Raw genomic sequence first — 24,784 nt, forward strand, 5'->3', positions numbered from 1 at the left:
ATGCAGCCTTGATGAGCAGACGGGACTTCTTTCAAAAACATTAAAAATCTTACAGATTCCAGACTTTTGACATATTTAACCATTATAAACACAATAAAATCTGGATTTTTGTGAAAGGTTAGATTTTTTGTTGTTTGAAGTGTCTGTTTTTGCAATTCCACATACATTTGCAAAAATATGTAAAAACAAAAAAAAAAAAAAAGACAAATTTTGTATTTACAAAATATTTATTTCAATAAACCAAATATTATATATTATCTACCAAATAATTTCTTGTTCTAGAGTTCTTATATTAAAATTATACATATAGTATATAAACTTTAGAATAAGAAATGATTGGTTAGATAGCATGGGAGTGGATGGAGATCAGTTTAGTCTGATCTTCTCGTGTTGAAGGGTCATTGTCAAATCAAACTGATCTCAACAGATTCTCAATACTCATGTGGCCTGTCCTGAATGAATCATGTAGCATGTGACATCCACAGCTGCTGACCTCCATGTACTTCAGCACGTTCTTGCTGGAGATGATTGAGGAACTTCAGGTCCATCCATACCAATGGAAATAGATGCTTCAGGTCTGATAGATGCACATGTTTCTGAGAGGAGAAATAAAAATAAATGATTTGACATCAAAGAGACAGTGTTACAGGCATGTTCAGTTATTGCACATGTGCTTTGATTCCAAAACAGCTCTCAAAACACCTAGTTTCACTGAAGAACAGGAGTGCAACGGTTCACAAGAAACACGATCATGTATTGTAGTTCTGCAATAAAAACATGCAATGCTAAACACGCACCACTAATCTACTAAATTAATAACACTGTAAATCCTGCATCTTCATCAGTTCATCCAAAAACACCTCCACAAACCAAAGTCCAGCTGTACTTACACTGAAACAGCAGATCCTGTCTGCGAACGTCCCGTGAACGGATTCTGGGAGTCCTGTTATCTCAGATCTAACGTGGTCATCTAGCGTTGAAACTCTCGAACACAAATGGTCCTGCGCGGCTCACTGCAGAAGTCAGTTTATCTTTGAGGTCCAGTTTTAAACGAAGCTGGTTTGGTCCTCTCGCTGATCGACTGTCGCTCCATGTTCCTGCGGTAGCGGCTCCACGCTGAGCGTGTGCCCAACTTAAATAACTTTTTACAAACACTGCCTCCATTTTCCAGCAATCATCACACAAATGTCAAAGGTCACCGTGAAGGCTAATCTGTGCCGTCGCTGCAGACAGGCGTGCTGAGACGGGTTTTGATGAAGCTCAGCGTGATTTGGGTTCTTCAGGCTGCTGGACCCGTGAACACGACCTACTCATCCAGCCAGTCCAGCTCCAGGCCAAGGAAGGACCTCCTGACCACTCCAGAGTAAAACTCAGCTGCGTGTCGACGCTGATGTCCTGCAGCGCTGTGAGGAGGATGACGTCGCGGTCCGCTCCGTTCAGCTTCAGCACGCAGTGGAAGGGCTCCAGGTTGGGCCTCGTGGAGGAGCGTTTGATCCTTCTGTCCACAGTGTCCGTGTCGGGGTGGCACTCGCAGGGGACGGTGTGAGCGTCGACGCACAGGTCTCTCTGTCCGGCTCTGAAGAAGAACAGGTTCCTGACCCGGCCATGAAGGCCCTGAATCATGGCCATCCCTTCGGCTGCTGGGATCACCTTCCCGTGGTAGTCACACACGATGTCACCTTTGGAAATCGGTCGGGTCGCAACCACTCCTGCGGTGAAGAGAGCATCACATGGAGTTAGTGAACGCAGCAGAGGAAAACTTCAGGTCCTGGTGCAGCTGAACTGAACGTTTGAGTGAAGTCATCACTTCTTACCTAGACCTTCCTCGGCACCGAAGTCTTTGATGGCCAGGCCTGTCCAGGTCTGCTCCGACACACATTTTATGATGACCTCATTGGTCTCAACGGTGCCGCTGGGAGGCGGTCTCCACAAGCGCTCGATCTCTTCAGGCTTGGGATGGTTGGTCTTCCACCCCTCCTGCGCGATCAGCCTCGCCACCTTTGCGGCCGAAGGCTTGCGGTGTGTGAAGCGTGCTGAAAGACGATCACAGGACTTTACTCGTGCCCGTCACTCGTTTGTGTCAATGAGTTCATCAACGCATTAATATCAGTCACTTACACAGCAGGTACTCCTCTCTCTGGGCGTACTGGGTGGCCCGCCACTTGTAAAAGACGCGGTCTTGGGGAAAGCCTGAATCGACCCGCTGTCTTTTGGTGGGAGGCTGGCCCTCCAGAGACACGGGGAATCTGGTCACGAAAGCGCAGAAATCTCTCCACGAGCTGGAAACAGCCGTGCCGGTTCAGCTAGGAAGGAGCTGTCGTCTGAAGAAGTGCTGATCAAGAGAGGAAAACAGTTTAAAACATGAGCTCAGTTCAGCTGGACACATCACTGGATGAAGAGACGTACCCAGCCAGCGAGTCCAGCTGCTCCGCTGCGTCCACCACATCCTGCGGCGTCCTGTCCCGCTGGGCCGCGCCGGCGCTATGGGCCAGGTACCGGTTCACAGCCTCCTGTTGTGGTGCCGGGAGCTTCTGCGCCGCCTTCCCAGCAGCCCTCCTCACGTCCTGGCTCGTGAAAGGGGCCAGCTTATAACTGCAGGAACAAACACGACATGTGACTATGCCCGACAGGTGCAACGACACACGTGAGCGCGTGGATCTGTGTAGGTACGTACATCTCGTGTAGCCGGTTCATGTCCTGGGACACACTATGGACTGTATCGCTGGACGATGAAACAAAAAAACCCCGGCAGAATTTCTCCAGCCCGATGTTCTTAGGCCGGATCTGCCTGAAGTAGAGCTGCAGAACCTGTGGAAGAGACCGGAGAGTCACTGACTGTCAAACACTGGCGCAAGAGATCTGCGGTTTGAGTCGAACTGACACTTAAAGCTTCCTCCTCTTTCGTCAGGGCGATCTGTACACTGGCAGTTTTCTCTCTCCTCACGCCGATCACCACCCTGCCACCCCGAGAGACCCGCTCCACCCAGTCTGCGTCCTGGAAAACATTGAGAAAGTGTCATTTACTGATGCATCCCTGTGCAAATATCACAGCAAACCAAGTGTGAACTCACTGATATAGCTGCACGATAAGCTGGTCCAACATCAGCGTCAGACCAGCTGCAATTAGCATTTTTTAAAAACTTTAAAAAGTATAATGTTTGACCACAAGGTGGCGCCTCAAAACCTATTGTGTGCCTTCAGAGCATGGTGCCGATGACACATCCTGAGTTTCGTAATGGTAAATCAGTGCATTCATATGATACAGCATTTCATATCATAATACTGTATTGTATTTAATGGAAATTTCATGTTTTGTTCTATTATAGCGCCACCAACAGGCACACTTTTTTTATTGTGTGTCCTCAGAGTGTGTCCTCATACATGTGTGTGTCACATCTGGTGAAAATCTCTCACTTCATTTCGGAGTTATAGACATTTATATGTATAAAATAAAAAAAAGTGACCCATGGATGGCTTTGATTGGATTTTCTGCCACTTCCTCTCAAAACTGACATTTGTGCATTAGCATATTGTTAACGAACTATGGTTTTGTGTTTCCTACGGTGGTTTCATCTCGGACTAACAGTTTTGAATATATTCAGCAAGCTCTAAATCACAATGTTGCACAAACCATAAGCTGAAACCTAACGTGTTTGGCATCGTTGGACTCATCAAGGATTCGGGAGTCGAAGGAGATGACTCCCATGAAAATAAGCATGTGAATATTTGATTTTACCACTTGAATCTTCCCATGCTCCTTCAGGGCACTGTGCTCATGACCCATACTGAGTTTCATAATACACTAATGCATTCATACAGCATTTTAGCACAAAATTCAAAATGGCCAATATGGGGAAAATTGGAAATCAATCGACTCGGCATGATACAACAAATCTAACTTGTGATTTTTGGACAAATTGTTCAGAAGTTATAATCAAAAATAGTCATTTTTAATAACTCCAGAGCAGTAGGTGGCACTGCGCTGAAACCGCATTTAACCTCAGGTCATGCTTGTACTGACATGGACCAGGTTTGATTTGAAAACAATGAAGCACTGAGGAGGTACAGGAGATACAGCCTTATTTATGTTTTAGCAAGCGCTTCATTCAATTTGTTTGCACGTTTTTCATAAACAGTTTGACAAATCAGCTTGAATTCCATTACTTTTTGTCGACATGTTCTGAAGATGATCTGGTTCAGCGTTCATGAAAATCAACAGGAGGAGGAGTTTAGGAATCAGAGGGAAAATAATTTTGTTTCTAGCCCTTATGGTTCAAAAATTATTAGCATAAATGTGACACTTTGGACACCTGGTGGCGCTAGAGGAACTAAGTTAGAGACTCCAAACTTCCTAACTTTCCCATAAGCGGCTCTATGGGCTGCTGTAGACTTCCAGAGCGTGAGAAACATCATAATTCAGTGCTTGACCTCGAGAAACAGATGAACTTACAGTCAGTCCTTCTACAGCTCCGGGACGCTGCATGTGACGGTACACCAGGAGCGCCTCGCAGTAATACCGGTAGAGCGTCATGTCTGTGTTTGAAAGCACCTTCCCTCCCACCAGATCCCCGTGGAGCCGGAGGAAGTCCAGCTTTGCCACCTGCAGGATCTGCTGGCAGTCTTTGATGCCGGGAGCGTCCTCAGCACACCGTCTGTGTTCGGGTTAAACAGACGAGAGGTTATTGAAGACAACGCTTGTAAATAACCTCAGTACAAGATCAACATGTCATCCTCTAACCTGGAGTCGCAGGTGTTCTCCTCGTTGGTCTTGGATACGGTCTTCCGCAGAGTCCTCAGCATGACAGCGTATCTCCTGCATTTTTTCCGGAGCTGTGGGATTTTTCTCCGCAGATCCCGCCTTGCCGTCAAGTACTCCAAGAACCGTTTAATGCTCTTGACGTAGCTGAGGATGGAGGCTGATCGCACGTCCGCGCGCCGCAGGGTCGTCAGGAGGTCCCGGGTCTCCGTGCTCTTGGAGAGGAAGTCCAGAGACAGCTTACTCCCGGTGGGCTGCATGTACCGCAGGAAACGGGACACGCTGTCAACCTGTGAAGAAGGACGGAGAGAATGAATGTCTGCATGAAGACCAAGAAAAACACAGAAGACTCTGAAAAGAGATCTTACCTCCTGCTGAACATTGGGCACCTTCAGTGTCTTCATCAGGAACTCTTTAAATCCCACCAGGAACTTGGTTTTCACAGGGAACCTGCGATGCAGACCGGCCTCCCTCATCTTTATCCTCTCAGACGAGAGTGTGGTTGGAGGATCTCTGGAGGATGTGACGGTGGTGGCAGCAGCATCATCTTCAGGCTCCAGGACCATCTCTGACTCCTGCGGCAGGTTCAAGATGAAGAACCCACGCTGAAGAAGCTCCTTGACCAGGGTGATCCGGGAGCGTCTGTGGGGCAGGAGATCACAGAGCTGTCCGTACGTCCAGGTCCTGTTGTTACGGGTCCACTCCTTGCTGGAAGCCTTGGCCTTCTGCAGCTCCTCCACGCACTCCTCGGACGTGCTGGTCTTCATGCACACCCTGGCCAGGTGAACGGAGAGGTTGTCGTGAGGCTTGTAGCACCGCAAGCAGTGCACGATGTGGCGATCCGCAGACCTGAGGAAAAAGGACATGAAATGAAGAGAAGTGATTCAATGAAACTAAACGGGGTCTGCACTGTTAGCACTTCTACTGTGAGAGACTGGAGCGGGTGAGAAAGGGTGTCAATTACTGAACCCCCACAAAAAAAAAAAAAAACCTAGTTAATATAAAATAAAAACACTGTAACCACAAATTAACCATGGTTTTGCTAAACTAACCATAGATTTGGCCGTGGTTTCTGTAGTAAAATGGTGATTACAAACATTAACCTTTTTTGTTTAAAATTTACCAAAAAATATATAATGATAAAAAAAACACCATAAACCTATTTACCAAAACCTGATTTATCTTATCCTGAATCGCTACAGTATACCTAAAATAAGTGTTTATATTCGGACTATTTTAGTCTGGTTCAGGTCGCACCACTGCGGAGTAGCACAGGTCTGCGTGATTCGTCACAGACATAAACACAGAGAAGTAGTTCCGGCTACAATGTTCTTCCGCAAGACGCATGCAGTTCTGTTTATTAATCGCTAGATCGCCAAAAGTTAATTCGTCAAAAAAAGGTCACATGTACTTAAAATCTATATTAAAGCTCCGTTCACATATATATATATATATATATATATATATATATATATATATATATATATATATATATATATATAAATAATATATAGCGCTCAAGTTAAAATCAGTGCAGCTTTTCTCCAGTCCACTGCGCGCGCGTCGCGTTTGTCAGAGCAGAAACGCTTGTTTTCTGTGAACGCGCATACAGCGCGACGCGTCACATGCGAGACCAGATGCAGAGGAAAGAGAAAAGTGGCCAGCTTCGACTACTGAAACTTTAAAAACTCAGTTAAAACATTGTTAACATTTTTTTATTATTATATAATCAAACTTGCTTTGTCATAAACTCTACATATAACGTCAGATAAAACCCTCATTCAGATGCGACCACCATATATTAAACTGTTTATTCTTGGATAGATTAATTCTCAAACGCAGAACACATCCTCTGAAGGAAAGGCAACACAAGCTCACCTCATCTCGGTTAGTTCAGGCATTGTGACAGCAGGAGAGTCTCTGATAAAGGAGAAAAGTTTGTGTTTGGATGAATGAAAGCGTGAGAGCAGTGTTCCTCCTCTTCTTCTCTGTTTCAGGGCAGTTATCAGTCAGCTTGTAGGCGCATTACCGCCCTCTTCTGCTCCGGAGTGTGGCTCAGATCACAATGACCTCACCTCCTGTATTTGTGTTCGTTTGTGCAGGTGTGGGCGGGGTCAGCTCACCTGCAGTGATGTCACCGAAGCTGAGCCAATAAGAAGAGCCAAAGGCGTGGCCAGACAAGTCTTGCTACTCTCTTAACATTAAGCTGTATATATTTATACAATACCATTCAAAAGTTTGGGATCAGTATATGATTTCTAAATGTTTTTCATGTTGTGCTCACCAAGGAATATATAATGAAATATTATTACAATTCAAAATAGCTGTTGTGAATATATAATAAAGTGTAATTTATTCCTGTGATCAAAGCTGAATTTTCAGCATCATTACTCCAGTCTTCAGTGTCACATGATCCTTCAGAAATCAATCTGATATGATGATTTGATGATCAAGAAACATTTATGATTATTATCAATATAATCAAATAAATATAATTTATTATTATTATTTTATTTTTACTTTGAAAGAGTTTTTGCTGAAATTTTTTTTGTGGAAATAATGCAGTAATGCATTCAAACATCTGTGGTAAGATTAAAGAGAAAGAGAGAGAGAAATTAATATTTTTATTAATCAAGGATGCATTAAACTGATCATGTGACACTGAAGACTGGAGTAACGATGCTGAAAATTCAGCTTTGATCACAGGAATAAATTACACTTTACTATATATTCACATAGAAAACAGCTGATTTACACTGGATCAATATTTCACTGTTTTACAGTATTTTTGATAAAATAAGTGCAGTCTTGGTGAGCAGAAGAGACTCTTTCAAAAGCAAAAGCATAATCCTACTGAATGATAAATCACCAGATCTTGGTAATCAGGTTCACACATTATTTTCTTGTGTTGTTGTCCTGAATACTTTATTCACAAGGCTTAAAATGTTTAAAATGTCCATACTTTAGTTTGACTGTAAGTAGTTTGGGTTATTTTGGTCATGGTGATCACAGTGTAACATGACAATGAGTGTCTGTGAGTGTGTTAATGTTGATGTGTGTCTCCATTAACACGACACAGTGAGCCGTTACCGCAGTCGCTCAGGTGAGATCTGATGGCCGTAGATGATGGTTCATGAAGTGTTAATGAGGACAAACTCTCTAGATCACGCTCAGTTAACTCAGCACAGTTATAAAGTATTTGTATTGATGTCTCATTATATGCACAGACTGATAAAGTGCATATTTATGATTGATTTATTGTGTGTTTTTGTGTTTGTTCAGGCCTGTTCTACACACTGTTTCTCTATTAAAACTCTAAAAGTGCACCGGATTTATCTCAGTAGTGTTCACTGCGCAGTGCACTAGTCTGTGTTTGTCAAGTTTTGTGCGTCATCTGAGGCCAAAGTTTGATTCTGACAGAAGAGAATATAATGATTGGAAGTTCGAGGTTTGTGCAAGAGAAAATGCTGAATTGTTTCAAGAATTGTGAAAAACTGCAGTGACTAGACTAAAAGTGTAACATTATCTTAAAGACAACTGAAAGTATTGTTTAATAGTTCGGTCAGTTAGGCCAGAATAGACAGATGTGAGTATCTTTCTCAGGAGTAATCAGTCTTAAATCTAGACTGCGTGATCACGTGGTGTTCAAAAGTGTGGCGAGATCAACCTGAGATATGTGTGTGTCCATATGAAGAGTTTTGACCACAACCTTTCTGACTCTTCCTCAAGTATCCAGGACATCTTGACATATTTATTACAGCAAAAAGGGTACTAAAGCAAACATATAATCACTGGGTTTCCGTCCTCCTCAAGATCTTCTGAGAACACTTCTGTTGACCCTTATACAACTTCCAGCTTCCCTGGTTTCACATCCCTCATCCTTCTGGATCTCGTTCAGAGTGTAATTTATGGCAGTAAGAAGTGAAACGACAGCGAAGCAGAAGGGTTTCAGTTCCCGAGAGTGAACTTCATGATGAACTGAAGGGAAAGAGTGTGTTTGCTGTGATGGATCAGCAGTCATTAGGGTGACCCGCTTCATCATCGCTGATCTGCGTTTGCTTGAATCGTTTAAAGGTAAGTGTTCAAACAATCAAACAAAACTCATTAAATCCTTGTAAAAGATGAGGCACTCTAACCTTATTCAGACAAGTTCATCTGAATCAATTCATTTCTCTTTGTGTAACTGTTCTTTTACACACATTTCAAATAATCTGAGCTTCTCTGAAAATAACTGCTCTGTTTGAGAGAGATTTCAGTCAGGACAGTTTCTTTCTGAAGAAATAAGGCTCTAGTTTGTTTAAGTATGCGCAAACAACGTGTTTATACTATTTAAAACCTAAACACAAGAGACATACATGTTACTTCACTTGACTTGTATTCAAAGTCACCAGATATTTCATATATGCCCAACAGTTCATTTTTAATTTAGGGTGAAAAGTATTACAGATTTCCTCACTTCTCATAGTATAGATTCACATAATGACACTTTAAAGGATGTTTTGTGCTGTTCAGTGTGCATTTAGTACATTTTAAAGTGTTTGCTCAATGAAACTGCCTTTCATTCTGTGTTCTCAGCCGAGTCAATTGTTTATTAAGACGTTTAATCCCAAATTTTTCCCAGACATGAAAATATCTAAATGATGTGTCTTTAGTGTCCCCTTGAAATAATCAGTAATTATTTTTTAAAACTTTTTATGGAAAAATTGGTGAAAAGTTTTGTTTTATGGTCGGTCACAACTGTGACCAGTGGGATAATGTGTATACTGAATTAACATATTGCTGCAGTCATCAGAATTATTATATAGCCCAGTTCTTCTCAAAATCCAGCCCATGTATTTACACATTTCATCTCATTACAGTTATCCATAAAAAACCCTTATACAAAATAATACAACCATCAACATATTTCAAAAATGTTACTTTATTGTAACATATATAATAATATTGTTATGTCACATGTCTGTCTGTTTTTGCACCATGCCCTATTTGTCACATGTTCTCCTTTTGTTCTTAGTTTCCTGCCACTTATTTGTATCCGTGGTGTCTATTAGTGTCTTCAGTTCAGCTGTGTCTCATTTATTAGTCTCGTTATCTCATCTGTTTGCTGTCTTTATAAGCCCTCAGTTATGTTGTTACATCACCTTACCATCATTTTGAGTTATTATTAACCTTTTGTGTTATTTGGAAACCTGCTTTATAGCATTTGAACTTTTAGTTTAGTGCAATTTTAACTGTAACTGTCACTGTGGCATTTTTCAGCCTTCCCTGACAACTGAAACTGGAAATCCTGTATTATCCCACTGGTCACTACTGTTTCCATCACCATGATTACTCATTCTATGACCACATTCAACAAAACTGAATAATTGTGAATTCATATATTAATATAGACACCTTAAAGATAATGAGTACCAGAAATCTTGGAGCCCTTCATATGACATGCAGGAACAAAAATAGTAGGGTAAATCATGCACAAGACAAAATAGTTAATCATGCACACAATTTAACAAATTGATGGAACAAATTCCATCAATTTAGAGCCAGGAGGTGGAGACGGGTAGGTTAAGGTATATGTAAAGTGGGAGGAGTTGGATTTAGAACCAGGGGGTGGAGATGGGTAGGTTTAGAGCCAGGGGGCAGAAACCGGTGGTTTAGAGCCAGGGGGCAGAGATGGGTAGATTTAGAGCCAGGGGGTGAAGACGGGTAGGTTTAGAGCCAGGGGGCAGAAACAGGTGGGTTTAGAGCCAGGGGGCAGAGATGGGTAGATTTAGAGCCAGGGGGCAGAAACGGGTGGGTTTAGAGCCAGGGGGCAGAGATGGGTAGATTTAGAGCCAGGGGGCAGAAACAGGTGGGTTTAGAACCAGGGGGTGGGGAGATGGGTAGGTTTAGAGCCAGGGGGCAGAAACCGGTGGTTTAGAGCCAGGGGGCAGAGATGGGTAGATTTAGAGCCAGGGGGTGAAGACGGGTAGGTTTAGAGCCAGGGGGCAGAAACAGGTGGGTTTAGAGCCAGGGGGCAGAGATGGGTAGATTTAGAGCCAGGGGGCGGAAAAGGGTGGGTTTAGAGCCAGGGGGCAGAGATGGGTAGGTTTAGAGCCAGGGGGCAGAGAGGGGTAGGTTTAGAGCCAGGGGGCAGAAACAGGTGGGTTTAGAGCCAGGGGGCAGAGATGGGTAGATTTAGAGCCAGGGGGCAGAAAAGGGTGGGTTTAGAGCCAGGGGGCAGAGATGGGTAGATTTAGAGCCAGGGGGCAGAAACGGGTGGGTTTAGAGCCAGGGGGCAGAGATGGGTAGATTTAGAGGCAGGGGGCGGAAACGGGTAGGTTTAGAGCCAGGGGCGGAAACGGGTGGTTTTAGAGTATAAGTAATGAGATGAAATGTGTAAATGCATGGGCTGGATTTTGAGAAGAACTGGGCTATATAATAATTCTGATGACTGCAGCAATATGTTAATTCAGTATACACATTATCCCACTGGTCACAGTTGTGACTGACCATAAAACAAAACTTTTCACACAATTTTTCCATAAAAAGTTTTAAAAAATAATTACTTATGGAAAAAATGCAACTGAGGTTGCAATGAAATTAACTAAGGAAATACAAAAGGTTGTTGAATGGCTAAATAATTCCTGTTTGACTCTAAATGTTGAAAAGACTGTAACCATGTTTTTTACAAACAGGAGCAAACTCAGGGACTGTCCTGAAATCTCAGTAAATGGGCAAAAAATCAAAAATGTGGATGAATTCAAATATTTAGGGGTTACCCTTGATAATACTCTTAGTTTTAAAAATCATGTTAAAAAGCTGAGTAACACACTGAAATTTAATCTTATAAACTACAGACACATAAGAAACTCACTTACTGTTGAAGCATCATATACATATTTAAATGCAATGATTCTCCCACATTTTCTCTATTGTATGACAAGTTGGTCTCAGGCATGTAAAACGGCCCTAAAACCACTTGAATCATTATATAAAAGTGCCCTTAAGATTCACGACAAAAAAACACGGCAGTATCATCACTGTCAGATACTCACTAAATATAGTATTTTAAATTTTGAAAATCTAATAATGCACACAAATGTATGCTTATTGTTTAAAATTATTCATAATGCTACTGCTCCTCCTTTGAAAAAAATGGTTACACTCTGCTCAGAAAAAACAACAAGAGCTACCCGATCAGTTACCAGGGGAGAATGCTGTATTCCTAAACGCAGGACTTCTTTTGGTAAATCATCTTTCTCTTTTATTGCCATAAATCAATGGAACGCACTTCCAACAGAGCTGATTACATGTACGGATTTTAAAACATTCTCATGTCGCACAAAACATTGGATGCTGTCACAGCAAACTTGTAGACATTTGTGAATGTATGTGTGAGTGTGTGTGATGGGGACTTATTTACAAAAGATGGAGGGAGGGGGGTAATTTGTTTTTAATGATGTGGAAATGTGTGTATTCATAATTTTTGAAATTGATGTTTTGTATAACTGTGATTTTAGTAACTGTTCATTTAATTATGTTTTATTTACCTGCCCAGGGGGAGCCAGGGGGAGGAGACGGGGAGGTTCAGAGCCAGGGGGCAGAGATGGGTAGGTTTAGAGCCAGGGGCGGAAACGGGTGGGTTTAGAGCCAGGGGGCAGAGAAGGGTAGGTTTAGAGCCAGGGGGAGGAGACGGGGAGGTTAAGAGCCAGGGGGCGGAAACAGGTAGGTTTAGAGCCAGTGGGAGGAGACAGGTAGATTTAGAGCCAGGGGGCAGAGAAGGGTAGGTTTAGAGCCAGGGGGCAGAGAAGGGTAGGTTTAGAGCCAGGGGGAGGAGATGGGTAGGTTTAGAGCCAGGGGGGCGGAGATGGGGAGGTTTAGAGCCAGGGGGCGGAAACGGATGGGTTTAGAGCCAGGGTGCAGAGATTGGGAGATTTAGAGACAGGGGGCAGAGCTGGGTAGGTTTAGAGCCAGGGGCGGAAACGGGGAGGCTTAGAGCCACGGGGCGGAGACGGGGAGGTCCAGAGCCAGGGGGCGGAAACGGGTAGGTTTAGAGCCAGGGGGTGGAAACGGGTGGGTTTAGAGCCAGAGGGAGGAGACAGGTAGATTTAGAGCCAGGGGGCAGAGAAGGGAAGGTTTAGAGCCAGGGGGAGGAGATGGGTAGGTTTAGAGTCAGGGGGCGGAGATGGGGAGGTTTAGAGCCAGGGGGCGGAAACGGGTGGGTTTAGAGCCAGGGGGCAGAGATGGGTAGATTTAGAGCCAGGGGGCAGAGATGGGTAGGTTTAGAGCCAAGGGGCGGAAACGGGGAGGTTTAGAGCCAAGGGGAGGAGACGGGGAGGTTCAGAGCCAGGGGGCGGAAACGGGTAGGTTTAGAGCCAGGGGGCGGAAACGGGTGGGTTTAGAGCCAGGGGGCGGAAACGGGTGGGTTTAGAGCCAGGGGGCGGAAACGGGTGGGTTTAGAGCCAGGGGGAGGAGATGGGGAGGTTTAGAGCCAGGGGGAGGAGACGGGGAGGTTCAGAGCCAGGGGGCGGAAACGGGTGGGTTTAGAGCCAGAGGGAGGAGACAGGTAGATTTAGAGCCAGGGAGCAGAGAAGGGTAGGTTTAAAGCCAGGGGGAGGAGACGGGTAGTTTTAGAGCCAGGGGGCAGAGAAGGGTAGGTTTAGAGCCAGGGGGCGGAGATGGGGAGGTTTAGAGCCAGGGGGCGGAGACAAGGAGGTTTAGGGATATGTAAAGTGGGTGGAGTTGGAACTTGTGTTCTGCAGTGAGGACCATCTCCAATTTAGCAAATCGAGGTAACAAAATAATAAATCGTGCTCACAATTTAGCAAATCGAGGGAATGAATTAGTTAATCGTCTGCACAATTTACTTAACTTCCTTGCATATCATGTGCGGGGCTCTGTAGTTAACATACTTTATTAACCTTTTATTTTAAAGCTTTGCTGCAGCCATCATCTACTGATGGTGCAAACACGAATTAAACTGCTCTGGTCATGTGACCATTTGCACTAACCATGAGAAACTGCACATATTTCATTGAGACCCTTTATTGCACTAAAAAAACAGTTTTAGCTTCATAAATGAAAACTTTCTTTTCGGTCACTGTTGTGATCGGTGGGATTAAATGGGTTACCCATGCATCACTGACACTGTGCGTAACACCGTCATCACTGCACTTACTCTGGTCTTCTCTTTCTTAGGAAAACTGAAGAGAAGAAAATGTCAAGAATTCCACCTGGATGATTTACTCATTTAAGTGATTAATAACAGGATAAATCTCAAAATGTGGAAGATAGAGGCTGGTTTGTGCTTCATTGGTTTGACTATAAGGCTGCTTCACTGCTGTGTTTTCATGAATCTGGTCAATGGATACTCAGTAAAGAACTGTACCGTCAGAGGGTCTTTGCAATATGCACAAAACATAAATGTGTTCTGTAATAAGAGGAACCTGCATTTTATACCAAGGAATATACCAGACAAAGCCACATATCTGGATGTTTCTGACAATGTCATACAGCAGATACACCAGGAGTATTTCTCTCATCTGTCTAATCTTAAAAGTTTTATTGCACTACACAACAGGATCCGGGAAGTGGAGGACGGAGCGTTCAGCAGTTTGGTGGCTTTGCAGGAGTTGAATCTGGCCTTCAACAAACTGATAGACATCTCTGGAGGAATGTTTCAGGATCTGAGAAATCTCACTGTGTTGCATCTAAATGACAACTTGATCGCAAATATCAGCATCTCTGCATTTTCACCCCTGATCAGTTTAAGAAAAGTAAATCTGTCCAGAAATCATCTGAAGCAAATAAGCAAAGTTCAGCCACTCTTTTCATTACCTCAATTACAGGAAGTGCACATTGGGAGCAATAACTTCAGCTCTTTTCAGACCTCGGAGGTGTCCAACATATCTTTGAGACTGAAAGTGCTGGATTTATTTCAGAATCCTTTGGAAGTGTTCAGTGTCACTGCCGATATTTTCCCTCGCCTGGATAATTTGAGCTTGGCTTTTATTGCTAAAAACATGACATGGGATGTGCAGGACAGAAGCTATCTTCAAAGCGTGCGACATCTGAATCTAAGTGGAATACAGCTGCCCGTGGAGAAGATCACAGATCTCCTGCAGACCTTCAACTCTTCTCTGGCCAGCCTGAGGCTACACTCTCTGGGGGATGTAAAGGTGAAAGCTTTGATGAGGAACGTCTGTCTGATTTCTTCTCTGAGATTTCTGGGCTTGCAGAGGAACAACATTACATCCATATCCAAAGATGAGATGCAGTTCTGCACACAGTTAACCCAGCTGGATCTGTCCAACAACGGATTGAACAGTGTTCCTGCTGTCATCAGCAGCCTGCCAGGTCTTCAGTTTTTGGACCTCACCTTCAACCATATAAAGAGCATAAGTCGTGTTGATTTTGCCAACTTAACCCAATTACGGACCCTCCAGATGTACAGTAATTATATATCTTTTATTGACGACTTTGCTTTTAAAGATCTGAAAGGCTTAGAAACTCTAATGATTGGATCTAACAGACTCGTTCACAATGGATATTTTAAAAAGATCTTCAAAAACTTACGATTTTGGATCTAGCGAATAACAAGCTGGACACGGTCCGTAGGGGAGATTTTGAGTCCTTAAAATCCCTGAAGAATTTGTCTCTTCCAGACAATCAAATCTCTTTTATTGAAGCAGGGTCCTTCGATGGATTGACAAATTTAATTTTCCTGAATTTGCAATCAAACAAGCTCTCTCGGGGTTCAATAAAAGACTCTGTGTTCTCCAGACTCCCAAACCTGAAAACCCTTCTGTTGAACAATAACTATATCTCATATGACAACCAGAAGCCTCTTGATCATCCACCCTTTCAAAATCTGAGAGAGCTAAAGACTCTGCACATTTTTAGCCAAGGTCATAAAGGAATGCGTAATCTGCCCTCAAACCTTTTAAAGGGACTGAAGTCTTTGGAAAAACTTCAAGCAGAGAATCTCAATATAAACTCTTTAGATCCAGACACATTCACTTACACTCCTTATCTGTGGGAACTGGATCTCAGCAGGAATGAACTCCTTTCACTCACTACGAGAATATTTCTGCCCCTCCGGGTCCTCAAGACACTCCACCTGTCCAAAGTTGGCTTGCAATCTTTGGACTTTCTCATTAACGCAAATCTCAGTAAACTGCATCTGTTGCATGTAAGCACGAACGCCTTATCAGTCATTAACGAGACCTTGATCCGGTCTCTGCCGACTCTGATTTACCTTGATCTGCGAGGAAATTATCTCTCGTGTGACTGTACCAACGCCTGGTTCGTCAACTGGACCATCAGCAGCAATGACACTGAAGTCGAGAGTGCTTATGAACTCACGTGCAATTACCCAGACAAAGTCAAAGGACACAAACTCCTGGATCTGGATGTGGATTCATGTAACGTAGATGTGGGGTTCTTCTGCTTCATCTCCACAGCCACACTAGTGTCAATGACCCTTCTCGGCTCTTTTCTCTTTCACTTCCTCAGATGGCAGGTTGTTTATGCCTATTACCTTCTCCTTGCTTTCCTCCATGATAACAAACAGCAGAGAAAGCCCAACGGTCTGCAGTACGATGCTTTTATTTCCTATAATGTTCATGATGAATTGTGGGTAATGAGGGAACTGTTGCCTCAGCTGGAAGGCGAGCAGGGCTGGAAGTTGTGTCTGCACCACAGGGACTTTGAACCAGGCAAACCTATCATGGATAATATTGTTAACGGCATTTATAGTAGTCGCAAAACCATCTGTGTGATTAGCCATCACTACCTGGAGAGTGAGTGGTGTTCCCGAGAGATCCAGGTTGCTAGTTTCCGTCTCTTTGATGAGAAAAAAGACGTTCTCATCCTGGTGTTCCTGGAGCATATTCCGAGTCATCAGCTGTCTCCGTACTACAGGATGAAGAGACTAATCCAGAAGAAGAGCTATCTCAGCTGGCCTGAACCCAGAGAGGACACCAGGGTCTTCTGGCAGAAGCTCAGAGTCGCTCTGGAAAACAAAGACTCCTCAGAAACGGAGCATCCATTGGCTGGGATTTAGGGATCATCTAACTGAACCTAACTGAAGAAAATATTCTGCGACTTTATTTTTATGTATAGCCTTTTCCCACCTTCTTAGACTATGATTGATTATAATGATCTCCTCTTTTACACATTTATTTCTCTTTAAATCAGGGATAACTGAGTTCATATCATTTTTCATTAACACTATATTTTTGTGTTGTTGTTTATGTTCTAAGTTTCTGATTTTCCAGTGGATGCTTCAGTGTTTAAAGTTGCTCTTTATAGTTTTAAATAGTAAGGAGTAATAATTACACAGAAGTGTTTGGATCTTTTCAAGACCAATTCAAAAGTGTGCAGAAAGATTTTGTTCCCCTCTCTTTGGCCGGTCACTCTACACGATCCCAGATGAGGATTAAAGGTCTAAAAGTATATAATGTAAATGTATTTTTTCAATCCTGAATGAAAAGGAGAAAAGATTAGCGTTTTCTCAGGCATCACCATCTTTATTAATGCGCATCTGAATCTCTTATTAATATGAAAGACATGCTCCATTCATTATCCTAAAGGACATTTCTACAAACACAACTTCTCTACAGGGTTATTTCAATAAACTGATCTCAGGGAGTTAGTAACGTATCGCTGTGCATGTAAACGTCTCAGTGTTTCTTACCAACATCTGAAGAATAATCATGTTGAAATAAATAAGGAAATAACCTCTTTCTTCTTTCTGTAGTCTTTGTGTTTACACATTAGGATCAGAGTGTAGTGAACACACACTCACACACACACACACACACACACACACACACACACACACACACACACACACACACACACACAGTGCGGGAATGAATGGTCATAGAGGGAGGGCATCTGAACTCTACGGCACCTTTAATGTCATGTCATGTTGTTATATGATGTTGTTCTTTGTGTTTATATGATCGTGACACACTCTTGTTCACTGACAACAACAAACACTGACGCTCCTGAATGGATGACGCCGGTGTCGTGCCGAAAACTGACTGCCGTCTGCGGGAGCGCGCACAGCATGTTTAAAGGGTATCGCCCCTGTTTCTACATGTCTACAACTGATTTTATCATGATCAAACGGCCATAACCTGCAAATACATATAACTCTGTGTCTGTGGTAATATGTCCATGCTAATAGCAAATAAACTTTTTCTGTAACAGATAAATCAAAATTATTAATTGAATTATTTTGCCGTTAATTGCTTAATCGAGCATGATTTTTACATGATTATAGCAGAAGCCTATTTTACTTGCTTTGTGTCAAACAATCCAGTCCTTTCTACCAAGTGAAATACCTTTAAATGGTAAATAAAACCAGACTGTAAAAAAAATATGGACGTAGTGTCCGTGACGTCACCCATAGAGTTCTGAACAGCAGTTTTGACGCGTAAATGAGGCCGCGGCCATCTTAGCTGCACGTGACCGTACGTCACTCCCGAATAACTGAAAATGGGCAAAGAGGCGGGACGAAGTTGGAGCCCATACGACTTGTTGCTGAAACCACGCCCGCCTAGCATATCTATCTTAGATACTATCTAAAATATTAATAAAGATAACAATACCATTAGAAAGTACTAAAGTTTTACTGTCAATCTACGGTGATTTTTAAGATAACGTTATAACGTTAGATGCTCTAACACCAGTAGGCTAATTCATTTGTGGGGTGTGCAAATAACACAAAAAATCAACTGGGACTTCATACCTTTAATGAAAAAGAGATCGCGAGATGAATCCAATCTGTTGCACTTGGGTAAAATGTCCATTTCAAAACATAAAAAACCCCTACTTTTTGTTCATGAAAGCATTAAATCCATGAAATCTTTATATATTATCCATCGTTTGCATTACATATCTAAGGAATGATTTGCTCTCCATCATCGTTCTTCAAGAAAGGATGCAATCTGAGCAGCGTTTATAATGTAAAACTCTATACATACAGTACCAGATATCTGTATAACTCTCAAATGTTCTCTCAAACTAATGAGCACATGTCCAAAGTATAATTTTTCAAAATAGTGCAGCAGTTTAGTCTAGTATCCAAGCAGTGCTGTCGGAGTTGTATATCCTCCTGGTATTGTCATTGTTGTAAATCTCAGGAACAAAACTTTTAGCCAATGCCACGACGATCCAACAACGTGTGTCCCGCATGCGAGCACATGTACACAGACTGACATCTGTCTCGAGTATGCAGCAAGCCATATATTGTATAAAATAATCCAGAAAAAAGGCACAAATACGGCTGAGATGCCAAATTCAGTGGCTGGAATTAACTGAGGTAACATGACGGCTCACAGACAGCAGCGCCAATCCACCTGTCACTCAAGTGACCACGCCCTTAATTATGCAGAACATTAAGGCTTAATATAATTTAAACGGATGAGTTATAAAAAAATTCACCCCCCTCAGAGTTGACATGAAAGGCAAAATTAGCAGTATAGACCAAAACTCAATTTGAACCAGAGTGCAAACATGTTTTTTTCTGCAGTAAACTTGGCTGTTTTAACATGGTGGTCAATGAGATTCTGCTCCCTTTTGCAGCCTGTCCCTAGCGGCCAGTCGATGAATCGCAGTTTAAGTTACTTCCGTATTGTCTTCACGAGAAACTGGGGGAGGTTGCCGCTTGAATAAAACCCATAAATTGCAGTTTTACACTTGCTGAAAAGGGATTACAGCATCTATTTATTGAGTAAACTGTTAGTTCCCATCCGGCTCCAGTGCCTGTTCAAAGAGCTGTGCTCCAACGCCTGTTTCGCCGTGAGGTTCATCACGTAGAACTTGTCGGTGGTTCTCATGTCGTGACACATGAATTTCGCCACTTACATGCGGTCGTCCTCCCCGTGAGTGTACTTGGCCTGCAAAAATAAAATAAAGGCAAAGGGGGGTGAGATGGACACGTACCGCCACGCTGAGACAAAAAAGGTGCTCGAGAAAGGGATGCTTACGTGGCTGGCGATCGAGGTCCTCAGGTCCATGAAGGTCAGACAGCCAGGCAGCTTCATTTCCTTCCACACCTCCTGGAAGTAACTGTTCAAGTTTTTGAAGGGGGTTCGGCGTAGAAGTGAAGAAAAAATGTTTGGCCGTCTTCCCCCCCGGCAGCTTGTTCCTCAGCGCCAACGCCTGGCCCGCCCGTACTCCTCCTCCAGCAGCGCCACCTGGGCCACCCCGTAGGCCTGATTCGTCTTGTGGCTTTCGATCTGAGAAGAAACGACACAATGCGAGTAATAACACAACCGTGCCGGGTGCGGCTAGAAAAACAACAATCGGGTTAAAAAATGTAAACCGCTCACGTTTATTACGTAGGATTTCTCCGACGTTGATTTCCTCACACCCTCCACCTCCTGGATGATCATATTTTGATATACGCCTGGAGGCGTATGATGGAGGCGAGAAACGGAGAAGTGGCCGTAAAAACGCCACACGTTCTTGGCGGTGGGTGCGCTCTCCAAGGTGGCTGAAACAGACAAACGAGAAAAAACAAAAACAAATTAACATCAGCAACAAAAAACAAAACAAAGGGCCTGTACACGGATTGCTATCGGGGTCCCTGTCGAATAGGTGGCAGGTGGGAGGCCGCCGCCCTTACGCGGACCCCGTAGGATGTCTGTGGATAGAACGAATGTGCGTATATTTACCCAGTAGCTCGGGGATAGCTTGTTTCGAAAGCTCGCAGCTTCCTCCTTGGAGGCCTTCACTGCTGCCTGGTGCGCCACCACGCTCTGAGCATGGACTTTAGGATCTGCCACATCTCCCGCCGAAGCCTGATCAGGACAGTCTTGGTTAGCCTGCATGTCGAAGGAGGGGTTTCAGCCAAGTAATTCATGTACTGGGCCTCGTTCTGGGCATAGTGTTTTATCGTTGTCTCCTTGACATGAGATTGTCTGAGATATGATATCCACCTGCACAGAAAAATGAGAGAAAGAGAGAGAGAGAGAAAGAAAAACAAATCATCAAAAACGGCTCATTCAAAAACAGCAGACTCCAAAATACACCAGTACAACTTCATTAGTTGAAGTCACTCCCGCCTGCTATCTATTCGACGGGGACCCTGTAGGATGTTTGGGGATGCAGCAAGTTTCACAATGACAACAGGGGGTTTCGTTTCATGGCTTTTAACATTCATTACGCTATAATTACACAGCACTAGCAGAAAAACGTTCAAAAATCTCAACGTTTGTACTAGTGGTGGGCCGTTATCGGCGTTAACGTGAGACTCTTATCGGCGATAAAAAATATTGCCGTTAATCTATTCTCAAAGTTGGGTTGGGAGCTGGGTTTATACTACGCAAGCTATGATGACTTTCACCTTGATATTTTAGCTCGGATGTATACCTAGCCGAACTGACCCTTCGCAAAGACCCGCCCCTTAGGTACTGTTGCTTTGTCCGACAAGCCATGGCGCCGTCACGCCACACACAGTGATAAATGCATCACGGATCAAAGTGGATAAGTCCCAGCATTCAACCTGTGTAGTTTTTAAGAAATTCAAACAATAAAAACCGTTTTGTGGCTCTTTAATTTGTTGTGACCATGATCGTGACAGATTGCTGTAGCGCCTCAGCTCAAGAGGCTCGTGAACCGATCATCTCTTACTACGAGTCCATTTATGGCATCAAATAAACATCAATGAACATGAGAATCAATCTTGTTTCAAACGCGGAAAGATGTCAATATACACAATTTTTCAAGTTTAACTCCACCGATTTTAATCTTCTAACTCCTGACTGCTTTGTCGGACAAAATGGCGGTTTACTTTTAGTCATTATTTGGGTAGCACACATATTCTGAATGTCTTCGGCAGAATTCAAATGAGCCATTTTAATCTAGATTAATATAGATTAATTCCAAGATTACAGTGAGATTAATCTAGATTAAAAAAATTAATCTATGCTCACCACTAGTTTGTACACAGGTGGCTCTAGCTCCGACCCCCGGCAAGGGCGATTCCCTAATGAGCGGAAGCATAGCGAAGGCAAACTGCTATGCTATGGGCAAATGACTTGTAAGTAAATATATCATAGTAAATGGGGTATATTGTGTTTAATGGGTTAATAAATCAAGGTTTGTGTCGGCCTTTCCTTGTAGGCCGTGGATTCAGGTATAGCGATTAGCCTATTTTGCACGCACTCCACTCCAAACGCAGGCTTTCATTTCAAAATTAATTTCGTTTATTAAAAGCAAAAAGTTTCGTTTCAAAAGCATTTCTAAATTAAGTTCATAATACCAACAAACGGAAATCCAAGCAAAATTAAAGGGGTCAAAAAACTGTTAGTAACCACCATTCCCAAATCCAAACATTTGTTTTCTCTCTGTCACTTCCCCATCCGCCCTTATACGCGGTGACATATACATCCGTACAACCCAAACAGGTGAATTAACTAAATAAGCTCACAAAATAAAAACACATATGCACATATAATAATAATTAATAATATACATAACATAATAAATAAACTCCATTTCAAATTTATATACAAACGGCTACAGTAAGGTTATTGGTCTTGTTTAGTGCCTTTTGTTTTCATTATTTTATATTGTTATATATTATATATTGTTATTTGTTAATTTATTTATTAATTAATTAATTAAATTTTTTTTGTTTGTTTGTTTGTTATATGTGACCCTGGACTATAAAACCAGTCATAAGGGTCAATTTTTTGAAATTGAGATTGATACATCATCTGAAAGCTGAATATTCAGTGGGTACGGAAAGCAGCCATTTGCTAAAATCATTTAAGTTCATTTGTTTTCCTCAATGTACACACAGCACCCCATATTGACAGAAAAACACAGAATTGTTGACATTTTTGCAGATTAATTAAAGAAAAACTGAAATATCACATGGTCCTAAGTATTCAGACCGTTTGCTGTGACACTCATATATTTAACTCTGGTGCTGTCCATTTCTTCTGATCATCCTTGAGATGGTTCTACACCTTCATTTAAGTCCAGCTGTGTTTGATTATACTGATTGTACTTGATTAGGAAAGCCACACACCTGTCTATATAAGACCTTACAGCTCACAGTGCATGTCAGAGCAAATGAGAATCATGAGGTCAAAGGAGGAACTGCCTGAAGAGCTCAGAGACAGAATTGTGGCAAGGCACAGATCTGGCCAAGGTTACAAAAACATTTCTGCTGCACTTAAGGTTCCTAAGAGCACAGTGGCCTCCATAATCCTTAAATGGAAGACGTTTGGGACGACCAGAACCCTTCCTAGAGCTGGCCGTCCGGCCAAACTGAGCTATCAGGGGAGAAGAGCCTTGGTGAGAGAGGTAAAGAAGAACCCAAAGATCACTGTGGCTGAGCTCCAGAGATGCAGTCGGGAGATGGGAGAAAGTTGTAGAAAGTCAACCATCATTGCAGCCCTCCACGCAGCGCGAGCTCGGTCCTCAATCCTCGATCATACGGCACCACAACAGGGCTGTTTGAATTCGCTAAAATCTACAGTAAGATGAAAAAGCGCAATATTCCCAACAGCTTCTATGCGAAAGCTGGAAAAACGTTGTGCAACCAATGAACGATTAGTTCATGAGTAGTTAAAGATAAATAACCTACTGTTTATTAGATTTACTGTAGTAACACTAAATGCAAATCTGGTATTTGCAGAAATGTGGTCAGTTATATTAATAATGCATGTTCTATATAGTAATTCATGTAAATGTATTACAGGGGTATCTGAAGCATCTTTGTACTATTATTTCTTATGAAGCTAACGTTATGTTAGTTCTTGCATTTGTGTTGTACTAAATGTGTTTATACTTGTGTTTTAGACAAATGGAATAATTTGTGAAGCAAAGACTACAACAACCTGCTATTTAATGGAAACATTTGAAGGTAATTATTTAAATAAGTGACAACTTTTTTAAAATACTGTCAATATTTCATTTTTTTCTGTTTTATTGTAACACAGAGCAAGAAGTGGATGAAAGTTTTATTATGCTGCTGGATGACAGTGGTTCTCAACTGGTCCTAGATTATCCCCAGCAATACACATTTGTGATGTCTTCTATATCTGACACCCTTTTCCGGCCTTGGAGTCTCTCTGCTAACAAGCTGGTTATTTAAATCAGGATTAGAAAGACAAAATGTGCAGTGCTAGGGCTACTACAGAACCAGGTTGTTTGGGAAACACTGGGGTACAGTTTATTACTCTTGTTTTGTTTTTTTCTCAGTTGTCTTCCTTCATTTTAATACATTATGTTTTAATTTAAACAGAATCCAAGTTGTTTAATGACTGACAACGATTTAGTATCAAAAGAACGCAAGAAGTCCTCACAGCCAAGCTAATGTGTTCATTAGACGTACAACACCTCAACAAACTGCATGGATTTTATCCTTTGGAACAAAAACTATTGAAGAAATGGAATGCTGAGTTTAATGATGTTCAGAATAGTGAAGGGTTGTTTTATTTTGGGAAAAAATGTATTGACCATGTCATGCTTATGAAATTTGTCCACACACACGTGGTATAAATAACATTTTTTTAAACTTGTCTTTCAAAGATGGCCATGGAGAAACTGCCTTCAAAACCCTTCCCGCTGTCCTGCCATCATCGCCATGTCTCACAGATGGGAAAATGGTGCTGAAATGAAGCACAGCTTAACTGACAATCACCCTGTAAGTAAAAGCAACACTGCAAAATTAGCTTTGATAAATTACACTGCTCTGTACATATTGATTCTGCTTGTTAATGTGTTAGTTTACCCAAAAATGAAAGTTCTGTCATTAATTTCTCACCCTCATGTTGTTCCACAACTATAAGACCTTTGTTCATCTTTGGAACGCAAATCAAAATCTTTTTTAAAGATATTTAAAGAAATTTCTGTCCCTCCATTAAGAGTCCACGCAACTAAAATTTTTATTGCCCAGAAGGGTTATTTGAAATTATTTAAAAAATGAAAAGACACTTTAAACCTGAAATTAAACCCGCCAGTAGGTGGCAGCAAGTCCCTGCTAATGAGCGAGTCATTGAGATTCAAACGATTCATTAA

The 24,784-nt window shown here is 42.4% G+C and overlaps 2 protein-coding genes and 1 pseudogene across 3 annotated transcripts in view; 2 read left to right on the top strand and 1 right to left on the bottom strand.

The window, feature by feature from the left end:
- Positions 1–24,784, top strand: part of LOC137015309 (uncharacterized) — a 289,835-nt gene that overhangs the window by 155,694 nt on the left and 109,357 nt on the right. The gene's annotated exons all lie outside the window — the stretch shown is intronic.
- Positions 226–6,763, bottom strand: LOC137015156 (uncharacterized). 2 transcript variants are annotated; one of them, XM_067379899.1, is made up of 8 exons: positions 6,635–6,763; positions 5,125–5,605; positions 4,739–5,046; positions 4,451–4,652; positions 2,882–2,995; positions 2,675–2,808; positions 2,407–2,592; positions 226–596 (listed from the first exon to the last, which is right to left on the bottom strand). In XM_067379899.1, the coding sequence occupies exons 1-8, from the start codon at positions 6,655–6,657 to the stop codon at positions 572–574; spliced, it is 1,473 nt and encodes a 490-aa protein (XP_067236000.1). In that variant the 5' UTR covers positions 6,658–6,763; the 3' UTR covers positions 226–571. The 2 variants fall into 2 exon arrangements, with proteins under 2 accessions (XP_067236000.1, XP_067235999.1); XM_067379898.1 differs by lacking the exon at positions 226–596 and adding an exon at positions 1,571–2,332.
- LOC137014683 (toll-like receptor 13) lies at positions 8,724–16,863 on the top strand (annotated as a pseudogene).

This window comes from Chanodichthys erythropterus, chromosome 24 (assembly GCF_024489055.1).
Source record: "Chanodichthys erythropterus isolate Z2021 chromosome 24, ASM2448905v1, whole genome shotgun sequence".
Lineage (NCBI taxonomy): Eukaryota > Metazoa > Chordata > Actinopteri > Cypriniformes > Xenocyprididae > Chanodichthys > Chanodichthys erythropterus.